Raw genomic sequence first — 13,699 nt, 5'->3', positions numbered from 1 at the left:
TTTATTTTTATCTACGTTTGATTAAGTATGTATTATCAATATTTTCAACTGCTCGTTATCCGAACACTAATTATTAATCATGTACATGAGTTGGTCCAGTAAAGTACGTGTTCCAAAGTGCAACAATCCTTTCAATCTTCGAAACAGAGATCCGAAGTGGTCGACAATTAACTCGGTTTGGGAGAAAAGTCGTGAAAAGAGGTTGAGTTTCTAATTTATTTTACGATAAAGTCGGACAAAACCCGGACACATTATTTAGTGTGACAACATAATTCAAGTCACACAAGATCTCTGATATCATCTAGATAGATAAAGATAAATACGACATAGAGTTTATTATACTTCAATAAACTCCAGCTTAGGTTCACGACCGCTATTTAGCACGTGACGAACATCTGGGTGTTAATCTTCGACATCCTATTTGGTTGCTTACACCCGCAGCTGCTGTTCGAACTACTGCAGCTCTAATATATAGAGACAAAATATTGTAGAATATTATAGAGGGCAACATCAGCCGGATAAAAGTCACAACAAACATGGTGCGAAACTGGCAGTGGGCGAGGCAGCACGTTTTTTAAAAAAAAACAATAGCGGCGCTGCTGCGCTGGCAGAGGAATCGAGCGGTCATGAAACGGCCAGGGCCAGCCATACACGAACGTGATGTGACGAACAAATCCATAGCTGCACGCGGTGCTTTCGAATCCCGGGACCAGAGATGCAGTTTAGCTCAAACAGTCCTTCTCAACGCAACACCATATCAGTCAGGACAAACGACAGCGCTCGACGAAACCTGAGCGCCGCTGGACCGAAAGCGCTAAAAATACGAGCGGCATCATCATAAACATCACACACACACAGGTCTCATAGCCGACCAGTTTCGATGCTGCCGTGCGGTCGATATTCGCTCGTTGTTCTCTGCCAAACCCCGAATCAAATAATTTTATACACAGCAATTGGAGAGGCAGCCTCGTCTGATCACAAGAACGGTGGCATCCTCTGTGAAGTGGGCACAGGCGGCTGGTATCCGTTCTCGGGGCGACTCTGCGGCATCCGCTCCCCAGCAGGCCTTCTGGTAAAGCTTCCATGCGCATGGTTCTGCATGGGATTGAAGGTGCCCCATTCAGCAGGGGTCCAAGGGAACAGATCATATCCCTCCCGGCCCCATGTGTACGCTCGGTCGATGCCCTCGGCATCAGAAACGCTCCTGTTCACGGCTCCAGGAGCGGGAAACCCGTGGCCAAGGGGCCCTGCAATCTCAGCTGAGGAAGTCGCTGCGATGAAAGACGTAATCGTCAAGGCTCTGGGCCTAACCCTTCTGGTGGTAGGAGGGAACGGGCTGCCCTGCACAGATGAGTGCTGGTACATATGGCCCGGTGCACCATGGCCATGGCCTCTAGTCTCTGCCACGACGGCTGGAACTGACCCTAATGGTGCCACCAGATTGCTTCCGCTGCGAGGGGTCAGCCTGCAGTAATTGAACGAGAGGGAAATTTGTGGTTTAACAAAGCGAAAGAAAATCAGGCAGAGATTTGTAACAGACAATATTTCAGTACGCATGGACTAGCCAATGAAACCATCAAGCAGATCAGTTTTTCATATTTAAGGCAGCGCCAAAGTCTATCGTCCCATATGGGTGCAGACTGCAGATGCACCTAGTCCCAAACAAAACAAATCAGTTACTGCCATCTTGAGGCCAACACAGCTGTTGGGGATGCACGGTTCGCCGAAGGTCACAAGGGCTACCATGAAGACCCGTCGATCGAGTCTACGGCCGCCTCTTGTCCATCGAAGACTCCAAAGGCCATGGCGAGGATCTCATAGATGTTGAGGGCTTCCCATTGGATGCTGTCATAGATGTTGATGAGGACGGTTTGTTTAATGGACGCCCCTTGAGGCCAATGCAGCAGCTCGGGATGAACTGGACATGTTCAGGGCTCACATGGAAACAAAGGTTGCTGCATGGGAACTGTGGAATGAAGTACCTCATCCAAATGTGTGGCATGAGGGCATGCCATTTAGCAATGAGACACGGGACAAGTTACTACAACAAATAGCCCGTGATTGGCAGGGAGGACCCTAGTCATGAAACAGCAGATGTCTGCTACATTATTGCAAAATATCAGTGATTCTGTCTTCCTGCAGCTTGATCTAGGCATAGTATACAAGTTATGCGCCAACGGGGACAAGTCTTCCCTCTTCCTAGAACCTGGCATGGATGTAAGAAACCAAATGCTTGTGCAAATCAAAGTACTTGGTCAAGTCTTCTGTTCTAAGGCCCAGGCCCCAGGGTTTTAGTGCTGAGGAGGTATACAGCATTTTTGACTAAGTGGGTGAAATATTGCTGCTTCCAGAGTACAGAGTGTGGTCATGCAAACAAGAAGCTAGGTAGACCATGGTGTGACACTGATCTAATGTTTGAAGCAATTCGGTCATGGAGAGACAGTGGTGTCACTGTCACCCCAATCAAATGTGAGTTGCAACTCGAGCCATACATGGCGAGACAATGGGATTCTGGAATTTCTGGGCTCCAGTCATGGAGATGCCAATTCATGGTCATGTCGTGGGGACAGGCAACGTTGTGGCCTGTGGGGGTGGAAATGTCGTCAGCAGCCACCAGAAATTTAAATGTGAGAGCATCTTCATCTTCCTCATGTCACAGCCTTCACCACCGGTGGCCAAGTGTGACACTAAAAAGTCTGAAGCAAACAGCAAGGATACAGCCCAAAATAGAAAGCCCAAGTGCCCAACAAACCACGCCAACATCGTCTGCCTAGCAGAAGCCTTGCCCAAAATGGAAAGACCAACATGAATCTTATCACAATTCCCAATAGGCCTGCTTTGCCAATAGAGAATCCTCTGACAAAGATGGCCCCCTCAGCCATCCATGTGGCTCTGTACCCCTCAACCTCAACTCCTGTTGATGGTGACCTGACCAATGAAGAATGCCCAGCTGCACCCAAGGTTGTCTCTGTTACCGGCTGCAGTGGCACAGCCGGCCATGGAATCATCACTTACTGTCGTCCTTGTTACTCATCAAAAACAAGGCAGAAAACCTCGCCAATCTTTCTTCTAATGCGCTCCAATTCTGTCAATTGTTTCAATTCCCATCAAGGAAAGACTCCAGATTGGGTTTCAATCACGTGATTCTTGTTTGACCAGATTGTAGGGGGTTTAAAGGCGGATTTCTTGATATTTATGTTTGGAATTGGTTTGATAGGATTGAAAGTAGCCTAAATACAGTGAGTCCGAAGTATGTTTTTTTCTTGAACGCGCAGGAGAGTCCGAAGTATATGAAAACACTGTTTTGCAATCAGCCAATCGCATTAGTGATGAGTAATCTAACCATATTTTTTGTTAGAAAAGGAAATGAAGAAAGGTATAGTTAGGCCATGGTTAATATGTATATTTCATTGTTAGGAGACAGAACATATATGAAAATAGAAGGTCATTATATCTATTTCTGTTGAGAGTTGAAAACTAAATGATATGTTCTCTTTTCTTTAGGCTGTTGAGGACCTTGTTTTGCTTGTGCCAACTATCTGTTGTCCATGATTTTAATGCTCACCTTCACTAGGTACACCCATCAATATTGTTATTGTGTTCCTTCAATTTGGAAACATTTTATCGTTATTCCATTCTCGTTGTAGATTGCTAACATTTATGTTGAACTGTTCGAAATTGTTGTTGTTTTATTATTATGTAGACACTAGACAACATATTTTCTACACAGATTGTGCTACAGTGGCATTCTCCCTTAGTTTTATTCTAGCTCCGCCCATGAATTGACGTGAAGTATATGTATTTTTAGCGTAAAATGGGGCTGTTTAGAAAGTATAAATATGAGACCATATACTTAAATGATACAAACATACTTAGTACATGACCATATGTTTAAATGATACAAACCTACTTAAAATGAGATTCATGAATTGGGCATACCTATGGATTAGGGGATGATGATGTGCATATGATCGGAATCCCTGTTGGCTGCCACTGTCATATCTTGGTACTCCTATCCCAAATGGAGTCATAGAATATTCAGGAGTTCCTGATACAGGAAGATTACTCAAATGTCTGTGCTCACTGTCATGATTTCTTGACTCGGTAGCATGGAAAACTGGAGCATTGTTCAAATCAGGAGTGACATGTCCTTCCAAGCCAGTTGAGTGCCGATGAAATGAAGTGCTTTCAGCACCAGAATTAGAAGTAGAAGGCACATTAACAGGATGGAGAAAACCACGCAGGGCAAGATATGGGCAAACAAGTGAACTGCTTGCAGCACTTGAGTGATCTCCAGTTGTGTGGTCTTCATAAAAGGGAAATATCAATGCAGTAAAAAAGAAAAAACTTTAACATGTTGAAGTTCAGGTCAAAATGCTTACAAGTTGGCTCAGCTTCACGCACCCTGCAAAAGAAAATAAAATATAGGTTAAATTAAGAACTTGAATAAATGAACCATTCTTTTAAGAACCAAGGTTCCATATACAACATTACCATAAAACAAACAAAATCTGTTTTTAGCAAAAACATAGTAATAAAAAATAAGCAGCTAACTGCCACAGATGGACCAAAGCAATGGAAATTCAGAAAGCAGGCAACATGTTTTTGCCTGATGATGATATCACGGCATGTAAAACATCAGACTTATACTACTGCCCATTGAAAACTAAATGTGAGCATATAAAATGGCAATTTCTACATACTCCGACATGATTGTGGACCGTCTATCTGGATAAGATACTCCCTCCATCCCATAATATGAGGCGCAGCCACTTTTTATTCTAGTCTCATAAGGCGTGCTTTCTCTAGACATACGTACATCGATGCAATACTACTTGTGTCGTTAGAGAGAATTAAATACATTTCTTGGTTTTTAAACCAGAGGTGGTTACGCCTTAGAGCAAGTTTAATAATATAGATGACTGCTACCGGTAAGAATCTGTACAACCTACCTCTTAGCCCATCCATATAGTAGTTAGAGCTTCACTATTAATGTAGGACTCCACTCGTCTCCCTCACAAAGCTTCTTGATTCTTGTGTCTAAGGCTCTAAGTCAGCTATAAATTTACAACCCACTTCTCCTCTTCCTTCTCTTCTCTCTCCTTCACTTTAGCATTTAGCCTGCTTACCGCCCTTTATTATATTTGCTCTTATATACTGGGACGGATGGAGTATCATGAATTATTACCTCCTAGGAACATTGACGAGGTTGCCGACAATGGTGCAGCCACAGGAGATGCACACTGGATAAACCAGATTACCCAGATATTTTTCATTTTATGTTTATTAATCATTTTATCTCTTTGGAAATTCAACATTCCAGATTTATTTAGAACTCTGAACTCCTAGGGGGTTATTGGAGTATCGTGGAATAACCCTATATGCATTCATTATGGATAAAGACCGCAACTATGCCCAAACCACCCAACTCCCAAGCTCGAGTCCGTGTTGAGAAAAAAATTGGATGACTATTTCTTCTTCGTATAAAAACGCCTAGTCCTCCTAGGTTGGTCTAGTTTATTTTAACAAATAAAGGCCCAAAATATGGCATGTATTCATAAGAGATATGCCTAGTGGACTAGAAACTAGAAATGGTAGTAAGGGCAGAGGCGTAGCCAGGAGTTTTCGTTAGGGGGGGCAACACATATAACTATAGTTGTAATGTTAATAAATAGAATATATGTATATATAAATATACAATAGTCACTAGTTATAACAAGTAACACATATATACGCTAAGTACATAACATATTTTAACTTATTATAAACTACCACATTTATTTTAGCCATAGATTGATAAATATAGTTCTTTTTGTTGGGGGGGGCACCCCCCCCCCCAGTCGCGTATACGCCACTTGCTAAGTGGCAAGCCATATGGTTAAATAGTGCATTAATCATCGTCATCATGAACCATTGATGACAGCATTTGCAATTTCTAGGTTATCTTTCAACCATAGGTAGACATGTTGAATTCATCTTCCAAATTTTGGCTCCTCATAGGTCATAGCTGTTTTCTGATAACTAAGAGCAAATAGCAGGTAATAGTCCAATAAACCAACATACCCATTGACATGTCATATGACAAAGGCAAATTTTGATGTGGAACATCCAACTTGCGTGGATTTGCCATTTCAAACCACAAACAACCAAATTGGCCAGTTACCTTTACAAAAGTATGGATCTTTGCTCGTTCACACTTCACACTTCACACCACAGCCATGTAAACAATCATTTTCCAATATGAAACAGAGGGGGTAGAAATGTATTTCCGATCCACTTCAGTTCTTCCTCCCTCTCTCTCCAACTCCTGTGTTGGTGATTGGAAGCTGGGGGCCACCACCACCTCTTCCTTCTCGCAATATGAATCGCAGCCTGATCTGTGCTTCTACATCCTATTTGTCCCCCCAGCAGCGAGTCCAAGCTGGGTGCCGGCAGCTCATCCATCCCCTTCCAGCAGTGGGACGGATCCAGATGCTGTTGCTCGCCTCCATTCCCCGCCCGTAGGAGGCACCTCATGCACAGCCACAACCTCCCTATGCACATGCAGCTCACAATGACAGATTCAGGAAGGGCAAAGAGGTGGAGGGGGCACGCAATGCTTTGATCGGTGAAGCCACCCACAACGTGGAGCCATCGCTTACCCAAGTGCAAACACGAGCAGCGCTGAGTAAAACCAGAGCAGCGCAAGCAGGCTAGTGTCAAGATCAAGTGTCGCACGTCGACACCATCAGAGTTGCTCATGCCACCACCGCTGTGCCTCCTCCACCGCCGCTGCTGCCGGAGATGCCCAACATGGCAGACACCACTCACCCCATCACAACAGGTAAAGAAGCAGCACTCCTGGGACTGTGTGGATAGACCTTAGCAGCAACTATGTGGCTCGATTTTAGCTTCCAGGAGGCGACAGCACAAAAGCAGATGAACAAGGGAAGAGAGGAGGGGAGGAGGGAGGCCACTATCATATATGGCGTGAGTCCCGTGAGAAGATAAAGACAATTGAGAAAATGTTAATCCTCCCCCACCGCCTCTCTCCTCAAATCAGATACATAAGTATAACAATCGTTGCGGTGTGTTACATTTAAGAATCACGATTTTGTAATGGTACTCGGCCAATATAGACAAAAACAGTGTAAAACAGAATATACTCCATCGGATCTGGTATGTTAGGCAAAGGCAAAAAAATCGCAATACCAAGACTTAGGGGGTGTTTGGTTTATAGGGAGTTAGGGACTAATTTTTAGTTCCTCCATTTTATTCAATTTTAGTCCCTAAATTGCTAAATACGGAAACTCAAATAAAAAAATTAGTTTCCGTATTTGGCAATTTAGGGACTAAAATGGAATACAATGAAGGGAATAAAAAATAGTCCCTAGAAACCAAACACCCCTTTACACAATGACTAATGTCGGGTGCCGCGCTAGGACTCCTGCATGTATGCATGCATGCCGCAAGCCTGGCCAACCTAGCTCAAGGAAACACACGCATGCAGCAGTGATGGACGCTTCAGCTTCTCCAGTTGAGTTAATGCACATAAAGATCAAAGCAACACACTTACAAACCTAATAAAAATGGAATCATGATGTTGTATCGCTTAATAAAATGGATTGGAGGGAATGTCATTTGAGCTCAGTATCCCATGTTAAAAAATTTCTATGGCAAAATAGATTGTCAACGTCCAAGAAAGGTCATACTTCTGAATACCAGCAATATGTCTTCTGAAGATCCCACCAGCAAAAGAAAACCCAAAGTAGTTCCGACTCATATCAACCTCATAACCCTAGACCCTGTGCCCCAAGGGGCCATGCCCAGCTTCGACTAAGTCTGGAGCCCTCCAAGCCAGGGGACCTGGTCCTGGGGCCCTTCTAGCCTCCGGTGCCCTCAAGGCCAGAGGGCCGGCCGGCCAGGTATCGAGGCCCTCTTGGTACCCAGGGCCCTCCTAGTCTCTAGTGTCATGCCACTATAAATCTTTCATGTGCTGGTAGCCACAGCGGTGCCCCAGAGGCCCAGATCCAGCGAGCCTCTTGGTATTAGACATCTGCAACCCTAATCGCTATAAATCACTGTTTTAAATGTCCGGCTAAGGGCCTTAGCGGCAAGCTTTTGGATAAGCTATAAAGGCTATAGCCGGCTATAGCGGCAAGCTAATTCATTTAGCGGATTTTTAAAAAACATGACATGACTTTATAGATAAATTAAATGTTCAATATTTGAACCTTAAAATTCAAATTAGTAGTTCAAATGTTTAATAATAAATCAACATACATGCAAATTCAACGTTCAACGACATATGTAAAAGGTATTTAACCACTACCTAACAAACATTAAGTTAAAAGGGTCTGCCCACAGTTTGTTTTTGGGCCTCAATGCTTCAAAGGTTCGAACAGTAAAAAAGATTGTGTGTTTAGCAGCTAAATCGAGCTAATGTTGTGTATTTAGCGGGCTAAATAAGGCTATTAGCCGCTAATTTTGGTTAGCGCTAAATGGTGCATCTCTTAGCTCCGGACCTTCTGAAAGGCTATAGCCGGCTAAATAGCCGCTATTAGCCGGCTATTTAAAACTTTGCTATAAATCTTTCATGTGCTGGTAGCCACAGCTGTGCCCCAGATCCAGCGAGCCCCTTGCCTAAGCCCCTTGCTCACTCCCTAGCTTTGCAATCTCTCAAGTACTTTCAGTAACCTGGTGTTGTTACACAATGACATAGGTACTCTCTTTTGAAAGTAAGAGTGAAGGGAGTACCATCTAAGGAAGAGGGCATCCTCATTCTTGCTTCGCAATCATTGAAAACATAATGCAAAACTCATTCAATCAAAGGTAAGGAGAAGTACTTACCCTAACATTGATGCTAGCTGGGTGAATCCACTAAAGGGACACCATTGAAATCCAAAAGGCTGTGAATAAAGACAACATGATAATGAGAAATAGAAAACATCAAATTATGACAGTTAATGATGGCGTACTAAGACAACAAAATGTGTCTTCTAAAAAACACTCGAACTACGGAGGTAAGACAACTCCCGGGCATTATATTAAGAAGACCTTCTCATGTAGGTCGAGAAAACCCCCAAATCGCTGCCCCACCCATACACAGTGGCACCGTAGCCCACGTGACAAACAACTGCGACCGGGACAGTATCCCCTTCTTTAATTTTTACATCGTGTAGTTTGACCATTCCAGTTCATGCTTTGACCAACAATTAGTCCAATAACATGAGTCATGTGCCACAAAGATAGTGTTAGGTTCGTAGGCAAAATCACTTGTTGATGATTATGAATTTATGATATTGTAACTAGTGTCAATGAAATAATTAGGGGAAATTTACGGTCAAAGATCGATTTGCCTAGCTAAACTACTCCTAGAAAAGAGGGAGAACAAGCTACCAAAACATTGTAAGCCAACAGCTGCTCATGAAGCAGAATCAACAGAAATGTAAGTTAATACTTGTATGACATAAATGTTTATTTACTCAAATATGTGCACTTACAAGCTCGGAGGTGATATCATAGTTGTCGCTAGTCACCCATCCACCCATATCAATATCAGCAGGGGGGTGACGTCCACTTGCATAAAGCCAGCGACCTTTCTCAATCTTCCGACAGTTAGGGCATTGCATCGCTCCTTTTGCATTGAATGCAGACCCAATACAATCTGGCAAGAAAATTTTGCTTAGTTCAGCAATCTGCTTAAGATATCATAATGTATTTTTCATGCAAACATTCACATAAACGCACATGGGTGAGGGGACAGAGTCATTCTTGGAGATAGGTGAGAAGCTTATGCGAAAACAAAATTGTGCTGATGGTGTTCACGTTGAACTAAAGTTTGGTGCTCACCGAAATTTCCGGATGTAACACAAGGTGTGACCTGAATTGGAAAAGCAAGCCTCAAAGGTTCGAACCCTTCATGTTATCACTAGGCAAAAAAAACCGCTATAGGCCTAACAATTAATCTAAATCGCCACAACCCTCAAGGCAACAGACCAGCCACTCCACCGCTAATGAACCAAACTAAATTACCGCTAAATTCAAGCTTATGGATTCGCCTGTCGGACCTGTGGCTCCAATTATTCGGGAACCACTCTACTCTTTTTTATAATGGAAAAAACATTTTCCAGCCTTTTGCATCAAGGATGCATATGGCTTCAATTTACGCTGCATCCCCTGTTACCATTAGCTTGGGATAATTCATGACTCTGCAGATTCCATAGACTTGTTAGGAACCTGAAGCTAGTGAAGTACATTGTGAATTTGTGATTGAAATTGCAATAATTCTGTAACCGTAATAAGGAAATATAAGTTACCCGTGGGCCGTGGCGACGAGTGCAAAAGAAGATATTGCAGCTAAACTAAGCTGTAAGCCGAGGCTTATAATAAGGAATTTTATAGTCTCTCTCAGTAATAACTGGGAACTAAGCTGCTGCGCTAAATTCTTATGCAAAGGTACCTTACGAGAGGACCAAATATAAAATGTTTGATGGAATGACACAACTGAAAGAGGAGATATGATACCCATAAGATGTCAAGAAAACCATATTACATGCTTGCAGCTAATAACAATTTGGCTCAATTGAAGACATCAAACAATTTCTTTCACCTAAAGAATGAGTCACGTAAGGGCAAGGCAGACCCAATAATAAAAAATCGGCCGGGGAGGGAAAGACCGCCCTCCCGGTATTATATTAAAAAGAGACTGAAACATGGTCCTGATCGAGAAAATTCATAACCCTAGCCCCCATCACTAGCGGGCCGTCACCGCCCACTCTGCAATGGGCCAGGCAGAGGGTGGCGTGCAGGACGTAACCCGGGAGCAGATGGGGCACAGCGAGGGGATTTTAAAACTTTGGGCTTCATAGTACAATCAACATACTCAACCCAACTAAAGTAAAAACATCATAACACAATTTCTCATGAACAAAAAGAAACTAAGAAGCCTCAATTTAGCATTGTGTCGTCAACCATATGTTGCGAAGATGTCCATTGCCACCACTTCCATTGCACGACAAACATTTTTGATATCTTGGTGTAACTCCTCCATTCGCAACAACCTCCAGAATCTAAGACACTTTGAAAAACACTTTTTTCCATGTTGTCTTTCGCGGCGATGAGTTGTGCCTTGTCAACGATAAACTCGTCTCCATCTGCTCGCCTACTTGAAAGCCTCTGATTATCAATAGAGGGAACCGCTCTACTTACTCTTACACGTGCAGTTCTCACCCCATCAGCATCATCCCAACATGTATGTGCCCAAACATCTCCGTTATTCAAGTCTGAACCACGTCGCTGACACTATGAAATCTAGAAAAGCTACCCCACCAGAATTCCTCAGTTACGGCAAATTGCGCCCGTGGCGCACGTTACCCGACCGACCAAAGCAACCATCACAAGCAGATCTGTATGACGAAAGCCCGTAGCCGCGAGGAATCTGACCTAGGTGGAACTCGTGTCCGCATTGCAGCTTGGCGACGGACCGGCCCGCGACGCAGGCGAGCACCGGATCCAGGCAGATGGAGCACGCCGCGGCCCCGGCCGCCTCCGCCGCCGACGCCGGCGGCGGCCTCTCCAGATCCATCGGCGCGCCCCCCGCTCCGCCTGCTGATTATCTCTTCCTCGCCGCGGAGGCGCTCGTGGGGGTGGGAGGACCGTGAGCTGAGCTCGCACAGGAGGGAAGACGGGCGAGGGGAGGAGAGAGAAACGAGACGGTGTATCCGAACGGAATGGAAGGAGGGTGGAAGACGGCAAATGATAGTAGTGATCGAGAGAGCGAGAAAAATGGACGATGATTATTGGACTTTGGTTTACCTCGCAAAATGTTTTTGTTTTGTGACGTGGCACGTCCGTAGGTAGTGGTGGTTATAAGTTTGTCATGGGTTGTTTGGTTCGTTTTTAGGTTACTGTTGAGAGGGTCATGGTTTTATCCATTTTCTTAATTTTTTCTTGAAAAAATGGAAATCTTTTGAAAAAATGTGGTTATCAAACTAATTTTAAATAGGCATATCTTAGTCTTAGAAAAAGTGTCCATCTCTTGCTTCGACAAGTCAAAAATAAGTTAACTAAGTTGTTGAAATTGGTATATTTTTAGTCAAATTTAAATGCATTTAATCCATTTAAGTATAAAACGTGTGTTTATTTTAAGATGATGAAATATATTATTATTTAGCAACATCTTTTACACTAATCGTGAACTTAATGAACTTATATTGTAAGGACGGTAAAATAGCCTCACTCGAGTCCATCGCACGTATTACCCATCCCATTGTTTTCTACTACTATAGCCGTTAAATTTATAATTCGTTTAACTTTTTAAATTTAAGTTTGATCAAATCGTCTTATTTAAAAATTTCCATAATAATAATTATTATATGTAGTATGCCATTGATTTTTTTCCAACATAATTTGACGAAAAAGGTTAAACGGATTATAAATTGTGACGGAGAGAATATCATTGTTTCTTGATAGCTAAAAGGCCTTATGTGATTTTTTTTATATGTTACATATAAGTGGGTTGGTAGAACTTTTTTTGCTATATACAATATACTTACTCTATTGTAATTTATAATTCGTTTGACTTTTTTATCATAAGTTTGATCGGGTTATATTATTCAAAAAACATAATTACTGTTAGTTTTGTTGTAATATTGTTTAGCATGTAATGTGCTTTAGATATGGCTTTGAATTTTTCATTTTTTTCAAAAAAAATAAAATTGAAATGGACAAACCGGTCAATCATGGCAAAAAAAAGTCAAACGAATTATAATTTGAGATAAAGAAAGTATATTTTTATCTGGTAAACCATAAACTTCTTAGGACCTAAGTTGTATTGCTTAAATTGAGCATGTTTGTATCTTCACATCCTCATTTTTGTTGGTAGGTGGGCTTGTAAAAGTATTTTGTCGTCACATCACTTTTCCATTTGCCAAGTATATATTACTCCTGCCTAGGAACACCTTTTTTTTGTCTCCGCCAACATCCTCTATATCTATCTTTTATACTCATACTTTACAATCTCCTCTAAAATATTTCATCCAGTATATCTTCTTTCTCTCAAACAACATTCTCTAAATCATGTTCTCTCTATACGCAAATATCTATATTAGAGATATTTTTAAATTTTTGTACATACGTATTTTTTATACTCTCAAATGTAATGTAAATATTTTAGTTTTGCTAAATCAGTTGTTTAAAATATTTGATAGATAGAGGACAGTTTATATAGAAAATCCGAAGAGTTCTTTAAATTTAGAGTACTATTTAAAGGACGTTGCTAGAGAGAGTAGATGACCGTATATTTAGGGTAGAGGAGCCTTTGCACGCTCTGTTGGAGAGAACCTAAGTGCATTGTATTTATCAAATTAGGATGAAACTGCGTTCCTTAAAATTTGATTACACGTGCCCATGCATGTGGTATCTTATTGGCCAAATAAGCTCATCACAACCAGCTCTTTGCCTCTTTCCTTGGGCGAGTTAAGAGGTCTTGCGCGCGTAACGTTGGACTCTGGTCTCTGGACTCTAGTGCATATAGAATGTCTTATTTTTTATTGGGTTTTATATATAGTGAACTTTGGCACACGATGAACATTGAAAACCAAGTGAATAAGAATAACGTACTGTTACATACTCTATATATAAAATAATTAACTGGGGTCCAAACTCCAGACAGGTCAGCCAAATTTTTGACAGCAGTGCAAAGGTCAACCAAACAAGA

General features: G+C 42.2%; 1 protein-coding gene and 1 long non-coding RNA gene across 2 annotated transcripts; both read right to left on the bottom strand.

Moving 5' to 3' along the window:
• Positions 1-697: 697 nt before the first annotated feature.
• LOC100194362 (putative RING zinc finger domain superfamily protein) lies at positions 698-11,699 on the bottom strand. The gene is given in 6 exon segments (NM_001139397.1): positions 698-1,465; positions 3,940-4,306; positions 4,383-4,405; positions 8,830-8,888; positions 9,483-9,646; positions 11,425-11,699. Coding segments are annotated over 6 exon segments (1,245 nt in total). The 5' UTR covers positions 11,567-11,699; the 3' UTR covers positions 698-975.
• On the bottom strand, positions 4,515-8,823 carry LOC109943487 (uncharacterized). Its single transcript, XR_002266325.1, has 2 exons — positions 6,642-8,823; positions 4,515-6,533 (listed from the first exon to the last, which is right to left on the bottom strand). It is a non-coding gene; the product is annotated as an uncharacterized lncRNA (long non-coding RNA).
• Positions 11,700-13,699: the final 2,000 nt, after the last annotated feature.

Source organism: Zea mays, chromosome 1 (genome assembly GCF_902167145.1).
Source record: "Zea mays cultivar B73 chromosome 1, Zm-B73-REFERENCE-NAM-5.0, whole genome shotgun sequence".
Taxonomy (NCBI): Eukaryota; Viridiplantae; Streptophyta; class Magnoliopsida; order Poales; family Poaceae; genus Zea; species Zea mays.
Note: the sequence above shows the minus strand (reverse complement) of the source record. Positions and strands in the feature narration are given on the sequence as shown.